Below are 13,715 nucleotides of genomic sequence, written 5' to 3'. Positions count from 1 at the left end.
AAAAACGCAGAAAGCAAGAAAATGACCAAATACCAGGACCTCAAAAATGAGATCGAGATTTTGGAAGCTGAAGAGCATCAAAATTGTACCAGTGATAATTGGAGCAACATGAGTGATGAAGAAGAACGTCACTGAGATTTTGAAAACCATCCCCAGGAATATTACCACAAATGAGAACTACAATTGGAGGCAATCCAGGGTTCGGTGACGATCCTGAAATGAGCCCTTGGAACAAAACTCAGAAAAAGTTGAACAGTTTGGTCCATAAACCGTGATCCCTTACCGAAGAGGAGGAGGATACTTTGTGTCTTGGGAGGACTCTGTTCCACCTTCGGGAACCCGCAAATGGAGATAACAACCAACCGCACACACCCATGTAAGAAACACACACATACGCATACAGACACAAACTCCCATGTAAGGCACGCACACATACACACAGACACAAACACCCATGTAAGGCACACACAGACACAAACACCCATGTAAGCATGCACACATACACACACAGACACACACACCCATGTAAGGCACGCACACATACACACAGACACAAACACCCATGTAAGCACGCACACATACACACACAGACACACACACCCATGTAGGCACGCATACACACACACAGAGACACACACACCCATGTAGGCACGCACACATACACACAGAGACACACACACCCATGTAAACACACACACAGACACAACACACCCATGTAAGCATACACACACAGACACACACACCCATGTAAGCATGCACACATACACACACAGACACACACACCCATGTAAGCATGCACACACACACACACACACACCCATGTAAGCATGCACACATACACACACAGACACATACACACGTGTAAGCATGCACACATACACACACAGACACACACACCCGTGTAAGCATGCACACAGACACACACACACCCATGTAGGCACGCATACACACACACAGAGATACACACACCCATGTAGGCACGCACACATACACACAGAGACACACACACCCATGTAAACACACACACAGACACAACACACCCATGTAATCATACACACACAGACACACACACCCATGTAAGCATGCACACATACACACACAGACACATACACACGTGTAAGCATGCACACATACACACACAGACACACACACCCGTGTAAGCATGCACACATACACACACAGACACATACACACGTGTAAGCATGCACACATACACACACAGACACACACACCCGTGTAAGCATGCACACATACACACACACCCATGTAAGCACGCACACATACACACTTATGGTGTTCATGTTTGCCCTTTTCGTACCATGCTGAATTGAGCCGAGCCGGGTTGTGTTCGCTGCCCAGCTCGGGTTCAAATCCCGAGCCACATTATAAACTGCCATCCTGGTTTTTCACAAACAGGGTGATCCATCAATGTGCGCGTCGTCCCGCGGATGGACGATAAAACGGGCGCCCGTCTGACGGAATTAGTTGGAGGACGTTAGATCCCATGGTGTCATTTGTGAAGAGAAGACGAGTTATCGATGTATGCTGTGTATCGACGATGATGATGATGATGACGACGATGACGACGACGACGACGATGACGATGACGATGACGATGATGATGACGACGATGATGATGATGATGATGACGACGATGACGACGATGATGACGACGATGATGACGACGATGATGATGACGATGACGATGACGACGATGATGATGACGATGACGATGACGACGATGACGATGACGACGATGACGATGACGACGATGACGATGACGATGTTGACGATGGTGGTGGGCTTAGTCTGGTCGGGTTGGCTCAAGCCGTGCTAATGCTCTCACAAATGGTTTTTCGGTTTAACACTGGTGACTTAATGCTCAACATAAGGATTCAAATTGAGAAACCGTTTTAGGTTTTCCGACTCCCCTACACCGCCCCTATATGACCAGCAGTACTAATATTGTACACCATCTGCCATTGTTAACCTATTGTCCAGGTAGAATATCTCCGAGGCTCGAAGCTCCTCCTGTGTGTTCAAGTCATCACACGGAACGTGATAATGAAGGGATATTAAACAAGAATGTATCAATTGAATGCAGGTTTATTAGCAACAACGATGAACAATCAATCTGCAAGGCAAAGAAAGCGATGGTAGATATTAGAATAAGATAATAGATACAGAATATGCAAATAACAATGCGCAGTATTACACAAGATGAGAACGCAATAGAGAACAGCACCATACAAGAGTTGTCTATCTCCCTTTCCCAAAAACGTTCAATTGTGACACAGAATAGAACGAAAACTGGAGACCGAGAAAAAGGATCACATGAGTTTATAATTGATATTCTTCTGAATTGAATCGGGCTGGTGGTTTGATAATTCGCTTCGGGCGGCCCGTCACCACCCGATCAATCGTCGGAGTCCTCTGAGGGCAGTTCGTAATTTCCTGGTCCATTGTGGGAGTCTTCGGTGGGTGGTTCACTATCGCCCTGTCCGACGCCGGAGTCCCCTCCAGCTGGTCCATCATCACCCGAACCTTCAAGGGGGCAGAAATAGGCAGTGACTGTGGAGGTGTGGCGGTGGTCTGCACATGTGGTTGGTTAGCGACTCTCGCGGGTGGTGTCATCGCGGTGGTGGAGCGGAGTGTCTGTGATGGTAAGCCCGGCGCAATGACATGTTGGGGTTCACCCTTCTGGGGAGTGGTAACAGGATTGAGACAGACTCTTGGAGCGGCGATGGGTTGGGTACCAGACATTAAGTATTTCGGTACGATTGGCATAACACTTGGCATAATGCTTGGCAGCATGCCACTTTTGCCAGTCGTAGTGGGAGTTGTCATGCTGAAAGGCGTAAAACGTCGCAGGAACTTACGATTCCGGAGAGTGATTCTTCCGGAGCCATCCACCTTGACAACGTATTGATCGAATTGTTTGACCTCAATCACGGTTCCGGTCCGGTCCCATTTTCGTGGTTCCAGGCCGGTCTGGTTCTGGATCCGGACATGGTCCTCGACGGCCAGTGGAGGTAGTTTTGTCGTGTGTTCAGAGAGTCTTTCGATCTCCCTGGCATGCCAAATGCGCAAAGCTTCCTCACGATTGTTGCGTGTTTCCCGCCAGATATCCGATGGCAAGTATCTGCCTGGGATGATGGGTATGAAGTCCTTGACTGGCCTCTTGAAGATGATCATGGCTGGAGACAACCTAGTGTCCTGATCCGGTGCATTCCGGTACTGGAGTATTGCACGTTGGAACCGATCAGTGTCTAGTTCACCATTGGAACCAGTGTTATCGGTGATCATTCTTTTCGATGTTTTGACTGCGATCTCGGCACGACAGTTGCTGTGTGGGAAGGCAGTGGATGACAACCGATGGTTAACGCCCCACCGACGCAAGAAGTCTTGGGTGTCATGTGCCGTGAATTCTGGCCCATCGTCAGATGCCAATTCGTCGGGGATACCATAAGTGGCGAAGTTCGACCGCAGACATTTCACTAGGCCTTGTGCCCTGCCAGTTGTTAGCTGAATGATTGGCCAATTAGAGTAACGATCAACGGTGACCAAATAACTCCGACCCTTGTGATGAAAGTAATCTGAACAAACGTACTGGAAAGGGTAGGCAGGTTCAGCTGAGGCTGTAGGTGGAGCGCTTGGTTGCGATGGGGCCATCCGATTGCAGTGTGAGCAGCGATTGCGCATCTCATGAATCTGGGGAGTGATTCCAGGCCAAAAGATCGAGCTGCTGGCCCGGGTGGTCATAGCCGTGACTCCTTGGTGAGCAGCATGAAGATTCTCAAGGACAAGCTTCCGTAGCTTCGGTGGGATGATAATCCTCCCCTTGTAGACCACTATGCCATCAATAGTGTAGAGGTGTTCACGGAAGGGAAAGTATTCCAAAATGGACACAGGGAAATCGTCCCGACTGGCAGGTAGACCCTGCTCAATAGAATTGAGTAACTGCAGCATCTGAGTGTCACTTGCTGTTTCGTCCCGAACATCGTCCCAAGTGACGGACCGCACAGAATCGGGCGTCTTGATGGCTGCCATAGAAATAGCCATTTCCATGCCAGTGTCGTCATCTGTGGTCCACAGCCCAGTCAAGGTGTGCTGTCGTAGTGTAGTCGATGTGGCCACATCCATAATGGAGGAAATGTCATCCACCAGTGGCAGTCGTTCCGATGGTCTGGCACCCGACGGATGTCGTGAAATCGCATCTGGTACGCAGTGTCGTTTTCCCGGGATGTGGATAATTCGGAAACGATATGCTAGAGTCCTTTCTTTCAAGTTGGCAAGCCGCGTGTTATGGATGTCCTCTAATCGTCTGTCGCCAAGAAGCTTGATTAAGGGCTTGTGATCGACGGCAATAATCAGGTTCTTGCATCCCAACACAAAATACTTTACTTTTTCCAGGCTGTCCGCCACTGCTAGAGCTTCACCCTCTATCGGAGCATAGCGCGACTCCGCTGCATGGGTGAAGCGGCCTCCAGCAAGGGTGATTTTCCAGCCATCGGGGCAGCACTGTGGGGTTTCACCAGGGCATCTGCAGTGTTTTTGGAGGAGCCAGAAGCCAATCCCATCCTTCGACCAGTCAGTTGCGAGACATGTTGTCCGTTCCTTGTCAAAGATCCGGACCCCATTTGCGACTTCAGATATGATGAGTCGTTTTGATTCTTCGAATAGGGATTGTAGTGTTGCATCCCAGTAGAAGGGGGTGGATGGTTTTAGGAGGTCCCGAAAAGGTCGCATCCTCTCGGTCATGCTGAAGCAGTATGTTACCTGATTGACTAGCCCAAACCAGGAGCGAATGTCAGTAATTGTTTTTGGTGTGGGGAAGTCCTGTATCGCTTGGAGATACCTTTGGCATGGTCGTACACTGTCCATGGTGATCTCGAATCCAGCGAATTCGACCGTGTCCTGACCAAAATGGAATTTCGTCGGATTTGGCGTAATCCCATTACGGCCGCACAGTTCGAGCCAGTTGCATGTCTGAAAAAAGCTCTCTTCCAATGTGTCGCTCCACATGATGGTGTCATCAATACATTTGGACTTGTTTTTGAAGTCCGATACAATTTCGTCAAATCGTCTGGAGTATCCATCACCTGAAGCGATGTAACCTTGGGGAGTGGTGCAGTAACGGTATCGGCCCCATGGTGTGATGAACGTTGTCAGATGGCGGTCACATTCTCTGATTGGAACGCTGTGATAGCCATTCCAGGCGTCTGTTACCGTCTTTTTGGTGTTATGTGGCACCGCCATTGCTTGATGGAAGGGTGACTGGGTGTGGTGGGTCTCACGTGTGCAGTGCGCATTCAGTGGTTGCAGATCAACTGTCCTCCGTGGGGTCCCATCCTTCTTTGGACAGGCGACCATTCTGCTGCACCATGTCACTGGTTCACCAATTGGCACCGGTTCCAGAACCCCTAACCTGATGTCGCGATCGATACCAGCCTTGACTTCTGCCTGCCAGTGTAAGGGGACAGGCACTGGGGTGTGCACCGCTTTTGGTGTTGCCTCGGGGTCAACCATCAGTGTGAGAGGCGGACCTTCCATGTGGGGTAGTGGCTGGTGTTCGCAGACATTGAATGTGCTGCTTTTGTAGTACTCCAGTAGCCATTTCTCCAGCCTCTCTCGGTTCTCGTCAGTGGCCGGAAATGGGATAGATATAGGCAGTGTAGGGGGAAGCGATCTTTCCGGGCAGTTACAATTTGCATCGATAACTGCTGCCACTGCAGCACCAACTGTGTTGGATTCGCCAATGGTTGGGAAGTTACTAGACACGAGGCCTAGATCGATGCATGCTTCACGACTGAGATACATGTTCCGTGTGTCAGGTGAGATGTAGCAGATTTGTCGGGTTTCAATAATGTCGCCATTGGCTGTGCGACCAGACAGGTGTAGGAGCATGGCGCCGATAATCCGGACCCTTCCACTGTTAACAGCATTCATCTTCAGGTTGACAGGTAACAGGTCTTCATTACGCAGCCCGAGTTTGTGGAAAATATTAAGTCCTGTGAGGCAGCTTTGACAGCCAGTGTCGGCCATGGCCTGGAGCCTGGCCGATTTTGGTCGGGATGACAGTGGCTGGCCGAAATGGTCATAAGCTTCCTTATCGATCCGTGCTATGAGTTTTATGTACGGCTGTGGTTGAGACTTCTTCTTGGTCCAGCCAGAGAGGTGGTCAAATATATGGTGGTCGAGGTGTAGTGGAGTTGACAAGGTGGCCATGGCCCTTTTAATTTGCGGCTTCCAAATGGCCATTTCTCGTTCCGTGACAGAGCAGAGGAGATCGTGGACCTGGCTGCTTTCTTCCACATCATGAGCATCCATTGATTTGTCCGTAGGTTTGTTGTCCGCCTTTTTCGTGCCTCCCCGGCAGACATGTGCAAAATGGCCGCGAGTGGCGCATTTACTGCATGTTTTCCCGTAGGCATTGCAGAATTGACGCCTTTGGTCGATGTTCGGCTGTTTGCCATGACCAGTTTTGCCGCAATAACTACAAATGGCCGCCTGCTTGTCGGTAGTGATCAGGGCTCTTTTGTTCTTCCAGTTTTTGTATTGGCTTGCGCCATGAGCGCCTTCACTATCGAGCAAGGCATTCTGGGAACGTTTCCCTGCTTCCTTGGCCTCGATGAAAGTGAGAACTTCCTCCAAGCTCATGTTCTGATTTTGATCGCCGAGAATGTCCTGTTGTATATCTTGTTCGGCGAGTCCCCGACATAGGACATCACGAACCATGTCCTTGGTGTAGTTGACATCAGTAGGGGGATTGCATGAGCATACAACAGAAAACTTGCAGATCTCAGCTTGACCAGCCAGACGGGCTGCATAGGTACGAATTGGTTCTTCTCGGTCCTGTCGCATGTTGTGGAGGTTGACGCGGGACACCATAGTATTCTCCTCTCGGACAGCAAGGGACCGAATGGCTTGTAGTATAGCTGCCTCGTCCTTGATTTCAATGCGTGGGTTGCTGCGGTGGAGGTCACGTCGTAGGTTAGCATCACAACATTCAAGGAGTTGAACGCGAACATCATTGCCGATTATCTGGGTCGCTGCCTTGTAACCATCCCATCTTCTGGTGAAATATTGCCAATCTTCGCTGGTACCGCCGGTTTGGATACGAGGACGGCTGACTTTGTCCGGTTTGGCTGGTGCAATGGACGTGTGAGTCATGGCGTGGATGGAGAGCTGGATAGCAGCAACGGCATTGTCGGTGCTGTCAGTAACGTAGACACAGCTCGGGAAGGGGCAGACTGCAGCAGGCATCTTCAGATGAGTTGATTGTTCATAAACAAGAATGTATCAATTGAATGCAGGTTTATTAGCAACAACGATGAACAATCAATCTGCAAGACAAAGAAAGCGATGGTAGATATTAGAATAAGATAATAGATACAGAATATGCAAATAACAATGCGCAGTATTACACAAGATGAGAACGCAATAGGGAACAGCACCATACAAGAGTTGTCTAGATATGACATCATATGTAATTTTCTTGCTAACCCAACTATGTCGTACCACACCCCTTACATCTGAACCTTGTGCCTAAGAAACATGCATCTCGGGCCCATTTCCATTCTACTTGGCCCAGCCCTTGTTCTGCCTAAAAAAAAGGCCTTTGACACCGGTTTACACATTTTAAAATCCTTAACAACACATTATGATGCATCTACAATCTGCCATTTACCCTTTCAGTTCTTTGTGCAGTATACTGACCTCATGTTGAAGAACTGAATTATTGAGGTTCTGTTTTGTTCCTCTTGCGATGTTCTTTAGGCCCCGTATGGCGGTAAAGGCGAGCGGGGCTTCCCCGGAGATCCAGGAACTCCGGGCCTTCCTGGAGAAAGAGGCACAGATGGGCTTCCGGGTTCCGGTTTTCCTGGGCCTCACGGCATGAAGGGTGTTCCGGGTGTTCCCGGATCTCGTGGTCCTCCAGGAGTTTCCGGTGAGTACCCCAGAAGGCTAGTTTGTTACACACTGCGCAGAATGCTTTGAGACTCAACTCTTCTTTTGCTCGTCTACGGTCTTCTTCTGCTTCGTTCATCAACTTGTTTTGCAATTAAACACCCATTGTCCGATGAGATGCAAATCAGAGGGATTCCTACACATTGCATTTGCACTTTCCAGTTTCTTTCTCCGTTTATGTCAAAACCATGTCGGTGTTGTTGAGGTGTGGTGCACATTCAAGTGTCTTTCAGCACCCAAAAAGAATGACACTTCGGGAGCTGGACAAATACGTCCGGGCCATTTGGCCAATGGTGCCACCAAACCGAACATATTGAAAAATGCCGATGAGAACTTTCCTGTCATTAACCTGAAGAGAGATGACATGATAATCTCATTGGGCGAACAATTCGGTGGACATCTCATGAGCTGATCCCATTGGGTCAGGAATCTGGGTGGACGAGTCGTTTGCTATTCCTACTGGATCGATGTGTGATCCCATTGGACATGTCATGAGCTGATCCCATTGGGTCAGGGATCTCAGTGGACGAGTCGTTTGCTATTCCTATGGGATCGATGTGTGATCTCAGTGGACATGTCATGAGCTGATCCCATTGGGTCAGGGATCTGGGTGGATGAGTCGTTTGCTATTCCTATGGGATCGATGTGTGATCTCAGTAGACATGTCATGAGCTGATCCCATTGGATCAGAGATCTCAGTGGACGAGTCGTTTGCTATTCCTATGGGATCGATGTGTGATCTCAGTGGACATGTCATGAGCTGATCCCATTGGGTCAGAGATCTCAGTGGACGAGTCGTTTGCTATTCCTATTTGATCGATGTGTGATCTCAGTGGACATGTCATGAGCTGATCCCATTGGATCAGAGATCTCAGTGGACGAGTCGTTTGCTATTCCTATTGGATATATGTGTGATCCCATTGGACATGTCATGAGCTGATCCCATTTGGTCAGAGATCTCAGTGGACGAGTCGTTTGCTAATCCTATGGGATCGATGTGTGATCTCAGTGGACATGTCATGAGCTGATCCCATTGGGTCAGAGATCTCAGTGGACGAGTCGTTTGCTATTCCTATTGGATATATGTGTGATCCCATTGGACATGTCATGAGCTGATCCGATTGGGTCAGAGATCTCAGTGTACGAGTCGTTTGCTATTCCTATGGGATCGATGTCTGATCTCAGTGGACATGTCATGAGCTGATCCCATTGGGTCAGAGATCTCAGTGGACGAGTCGTTTGCTATTCCTATTGGATATATGTGTGATCCCATTGGACATGTCATGAGCTGATCCCATTGGATCAGAGATCTCAGTGTACGAGTCGTTTGCTATTCCTATGGGATCAATGTGTGATCTCAGTGGACATTTCATGAGCTGATCCGATTGGGTCAGAGATCTCAGTGGACGAGTCGTTTGCTATTCCTATTGGATATATGTGTGATCTCAGTGGACATGTCATGAGCTGATCCCATTGGATCAGAGATCTCAGTGTACGAGTCGTTTGCTATTCCTATTGGATATACTAGGGCATGCCCGTACTATATATATGCCCGTACTATATATCTATCTAAAATTATATCCCCCCCCTCTATTTACATGAAATGGTTTGGTCCATTCGCAACGCCAAAGCGAACGGCGAACGGCTTGCGAGTACAGTGACAATCCCCCCCCTCTATTTACATGAAATGGTTTCGTCCATTCGCAACGACCACAGAACCCCCCCCCCCTCTATTTACATGGAATGGTTTGGTCCATTCGCAACGCCAAAGCGAACGGCGAACGGCTAAATCGCCATAGCTCGGTAAGTACTTGTCCGATTAATTTCAAACCTTGAAAAGGCACATCCTCGGGTCCCCAGCAATATACCTGGCAAGTTTCAAGTATATCGGACCGGTAGTTGTCGAGAAATCGTTGTCGCATACATACACACACACATACACACAGAGATTAGTGGAATTATAGATAGATGTGTGATCTCAGTGGACATGTCATGAGCTGATCCCATTGGATCAGAGATCTCAGTGTACGAGTCACGTGCTGATCTCAATTTACTTGACTTTCACGTTGTTATTTGAGTGACATCAAAAGGGAAAGCGATAGAATTGGTAAAAAGTGAAAATCTCAATTTCATATTGGGAGTGAACCGTAGGTGTTATCGAGTGGTGGAGCATAGAATGAACTATAGGTAGCATCATGCTCTGCAGTTGAAAACACAGACATGACCCTTAAACGACATTGGAATTGAAGAAGAATGATTTGTAAAACCTTTATGAACGAAGAGTTTTAACCCAAGAAAGCAACATTTTTCTTTATCAAAGAACCGACGACATTGAACAGGTAACCGCTCTCATAATTTGGGAATCGATATGTATTTTTAATAAGGGACACCACAATTACAATACAAATCCATTTCAACAATTTCTGAACAACTTGGGTCTCCGTACTTCTAACTTGTCTCAAACACCTGAATTTTATTTTATTTTGGGGTTATAGAGGTTTTCATATCAGGGTGACACTTCTATCACGTGACAGGTAAATCAGAGGCCCGACCACGAGCTTTTTGTATTTCTCATCTCCAAAGAGTTAAGAAAAGCTTTTGTTGTGTTCCACATTCAACAGGGTATAAAGGAGAACCAGGGCCGACCTTGCCAGACTCGGGACTTCCAGGCCGACCAGGCCCACCTGGTCCTCCAGGTGCCCATGGACCACCAGGTAAGAGGAGAGATGTGCAGTAATCTTACTATAATTTACCAAATGTCCATCTGTCCGTTCGAAGGTACCGTAAAAACTGCTGAACCGATCGCAAAAATATTTTGGGTGGGTAATCCTGGGACCCCTGGGAGTAAAATAGGCTATTTAGTTTTTCCAATTTCAGCTTTGGTCTCCAGCATTCTCAGGTTTGGACTCCCGCACAACATTCGCGTTCGCATAACGTTCATTGTGACGATGTTCTCATTGTGACGATGTATGTGTTCACGGTAGTGTTTGACGTGACGGTGTGAACATAATTTCGTAATGTTTTTCGTTTCCTAATCCTCCTTTAATGAACGTTTAATGTTTAATGAACGTTTAATGCCCTTCGATGTCCGGGGCCGCACGCTCGCTCACTGGACGGGCCAGCGTGTACCTTGCCCTTCGCCGTCAGGCTCGGGTAAACCGCCGAGCCCCATCCGTGATGGGGACTGGGGCTTGAGACAGTGTCCCACGAACGAGGAATTCCCAGGAAGCGCGAGTCATCAGCTCGCGTTGATTAAGTCCCTGCCCTTTGTACACACCGCCCGTTGCTACTACCGATCGGACGGTTTGATGAGATCCTCGGATCAGCCCCTGCACGGGCCGTTCTCGGGTCGTGCCGGTGCACCGAAAAGATGAGCGAACTTGACTGTCTAGAGGAAGTAAAAGTCGTAACAAGGTTTCCGTAGGTGAACTTGCGGAAGGATCATTATCGGGACAACAAGAGAGCGAGCGAGACGCGAGATGTACGTGGTATGTGATCGTCCATGTACTGTTTAGCCATGTACTGTTTAGATTTTGATGATTTGCGTGTGATATGATTCAACGGATGTTTATATGAATCGTTAAAAATAAAAAGCCTTCAATTTCTGATATTTTACCTTTTCATTTGGGCTTCCCAATTGAAGCCCCGCCCGTCGGGCGGGTTCTGTTGCTCGTCGAGATAAACAAAAGAAAGGCATTTTTTCTTCCTCCTTTCTCTCATCACTTTGCATATCGTCACCAATCTTTGTGGGTTTAATTTACAGTCTTGTGATTCTCCTTATGTAATCGAAATTTACTTGTAATTCCTCAATTTATTCCGTTTGGCCGAAAGTTTGCTTCTCTCAAAGCATTTGCCATGATAGAGGAAGTCCTGGCATTCAGTGAGCGGTTCCTGGCAAGCTACAACTGGTACGGGATTGTTGTTGTTGTTGTTGTTGTTTTGGCTTACCCTGCTATCAAATCCCATATCATCCTTGGATGACTTGGAGGAGTAGGTGGTACATGCATGCGCTTGCTCCATTATATATAGATTATGGTGAAACAACATTGTAATTGGCTACCTGGTCATTACAAAAAGTGCATTTTGCCGATAATGGTAAACATAGGAGCAATACCCCTAGCACTCACCTGGTGGAATAAAGGACCCACCTGGTAGAATAAACAGTATACTGCACTGATTAAAGGTATTTTGAACCAATTTCAATGGTTGCTAGAAGACAAGGCAGCATGTACAATTATACGAACATAATCATGAGTCTTTAAACAAACAAACAAAAAAAATACCTATTTTGGGGGGGAAACCCCGCTCCCCCAACCCCCTATACCTCCTAAGACCCTAATTTTTCTAATGCCTTGAACAAATATCGGTACATCATTGGTGATTAAGGTTGTGGTGAAGTTTCATCGAAGTTGTGTGTGTAGTTTCTGAGAAGAAAGCAAATACCTATTTTGGGGGGTCAAACCTGGATCCACTTTGGCCTCGGTAAACCCCCTTAAACCCAGATTATTTTAATGCCGTAAACCAACTTTAGTCACAACATAACAAATATAATTTGTGCCAAGTTTGGTCACAATCCCTTTAGCGGTTTCAGAGAATACGTTTCAAGTGTTTACGGACGGACGGACGGACAACGCGCCATCGCATAAGCTCCCCGAACTTTGTTCCAGGTGAGCTAAAAATGGATATCAAGCAGTTTGAACAAGAAGGCTTCAAATAATGTCTATATGGCATAGATTATTATTAATTCAGACAGATTTTAAAGAATATTTGTCATAATTTCAGAGTTTGAGTTCTGCTCTCCTGGTCCCGAGCAAAGTTTTATCCTATTATTAAATTGCCCACTGCCAGTGGTGCTCATAGAGTATGTTGAGTTGGAGAGAACATCATCCTTCGGTGGGAACATTACACCAGGTGTCCAATGTAGATGTGGGTGTTAGAGTAATTAATATGTGGATGTTTCGTCAAAGTGTTAGTTAACTCCCGAGTAAATGAATGAACTGTCCGAATGAGGAGTGTGTCCAGCACTAGGCAGCACAACATTCAAAGAATGAGGAATGTGTCCAGCACTCGGCAGCACAACAATCAAAGAATGTGAAGTGTGTCCAGCACTCGGCAGCACAACATTCAAAGAATGAGGAGTGTGTCCAGCACTCGGCAGCACAACATTCAAAGAATGAGGAGTGTGTCCAGCACTCAGCAGCACAACATTCAAAGAATGTGAAGTGTGTCCAGCACTCAGCAGCACAACATTCAAAGAATGTGAAGTGTGTTCAGCACTCAGAAGCACAACATTCAAAGAATGAGGAGTGTGTTCAGCACTCAGCAGCACAACATTCAAAGAATGAGGAGTGTGTCCAGCACTCAGTAGCACAACATTCAAAGAATGAGGAGTGTGTCCAGCACTCAGCAGCACAACATTGAAAGAATGTGGTGTGTTCAGCACTCAGAAGCACGACATTCAAAGAATGAGGAGTGTGTTCAGCACTCAGCAGCATGACATTCAAAGAATGAGGAGTGTGTTCAGCACTCAGCAGCACAACATTCAAAGAATGAGGAGTGTGTTCAGCACTCAGCAGCACAACATTCAAAGAATGAGGAGTGTGTTCAGCACTCAGCAGCATAGCATTCAAAGAATGAGGATTGTGTTCAGCACTCAGCAGCACAACATTCAAAGAATGAGGAGTGTGTCCAGCACTCAGCAGCACAACATTGAAAGAATGTGAAGTGTGTTCAGCACTCAGAAGCAC

General features: G+C 47.3%; 1 protein-coding gene across 1 annotated transcript in view; it reads left to right on the top strand.

The window, feature by feature from the left end:
• LOC137427257 (uncharacterized) overlaps positions 1-13,715 on the top strand; it is a gene marked incomplete at its 3' end in the record, with an annotated part of 346,903 nt that overhangs the window by 217,721 nt on the left and 115,467 nt on the right. Inside the window, 2 exon segments of the mRNA XM_078778504.1 lie at positions 7,780-7,948; positions 10,590-10,682. Coding sequence (XP_078634630.1) covers positions 7,780-7,948; positions 10,590-10,682 — 262 coding nt within the window.

The sequence above is a fragment of the Myxine glutinosa genome, chromosome 5 (assembly GCF_964187855.1).
Source record: "Myxine glutinosa chromosome 5, kmMyxGlut1.1, whole genome shotgun sequence".
Lineage (NCBI taxonomy): Eukaryota > Metazoa > Chordata > Myxini > Myxiniformes > Myxinidae > Myxine > Myxine glutinosa.
This window is presented reverse-complemented; position numbering and strand designations above follow the sequence as displayed.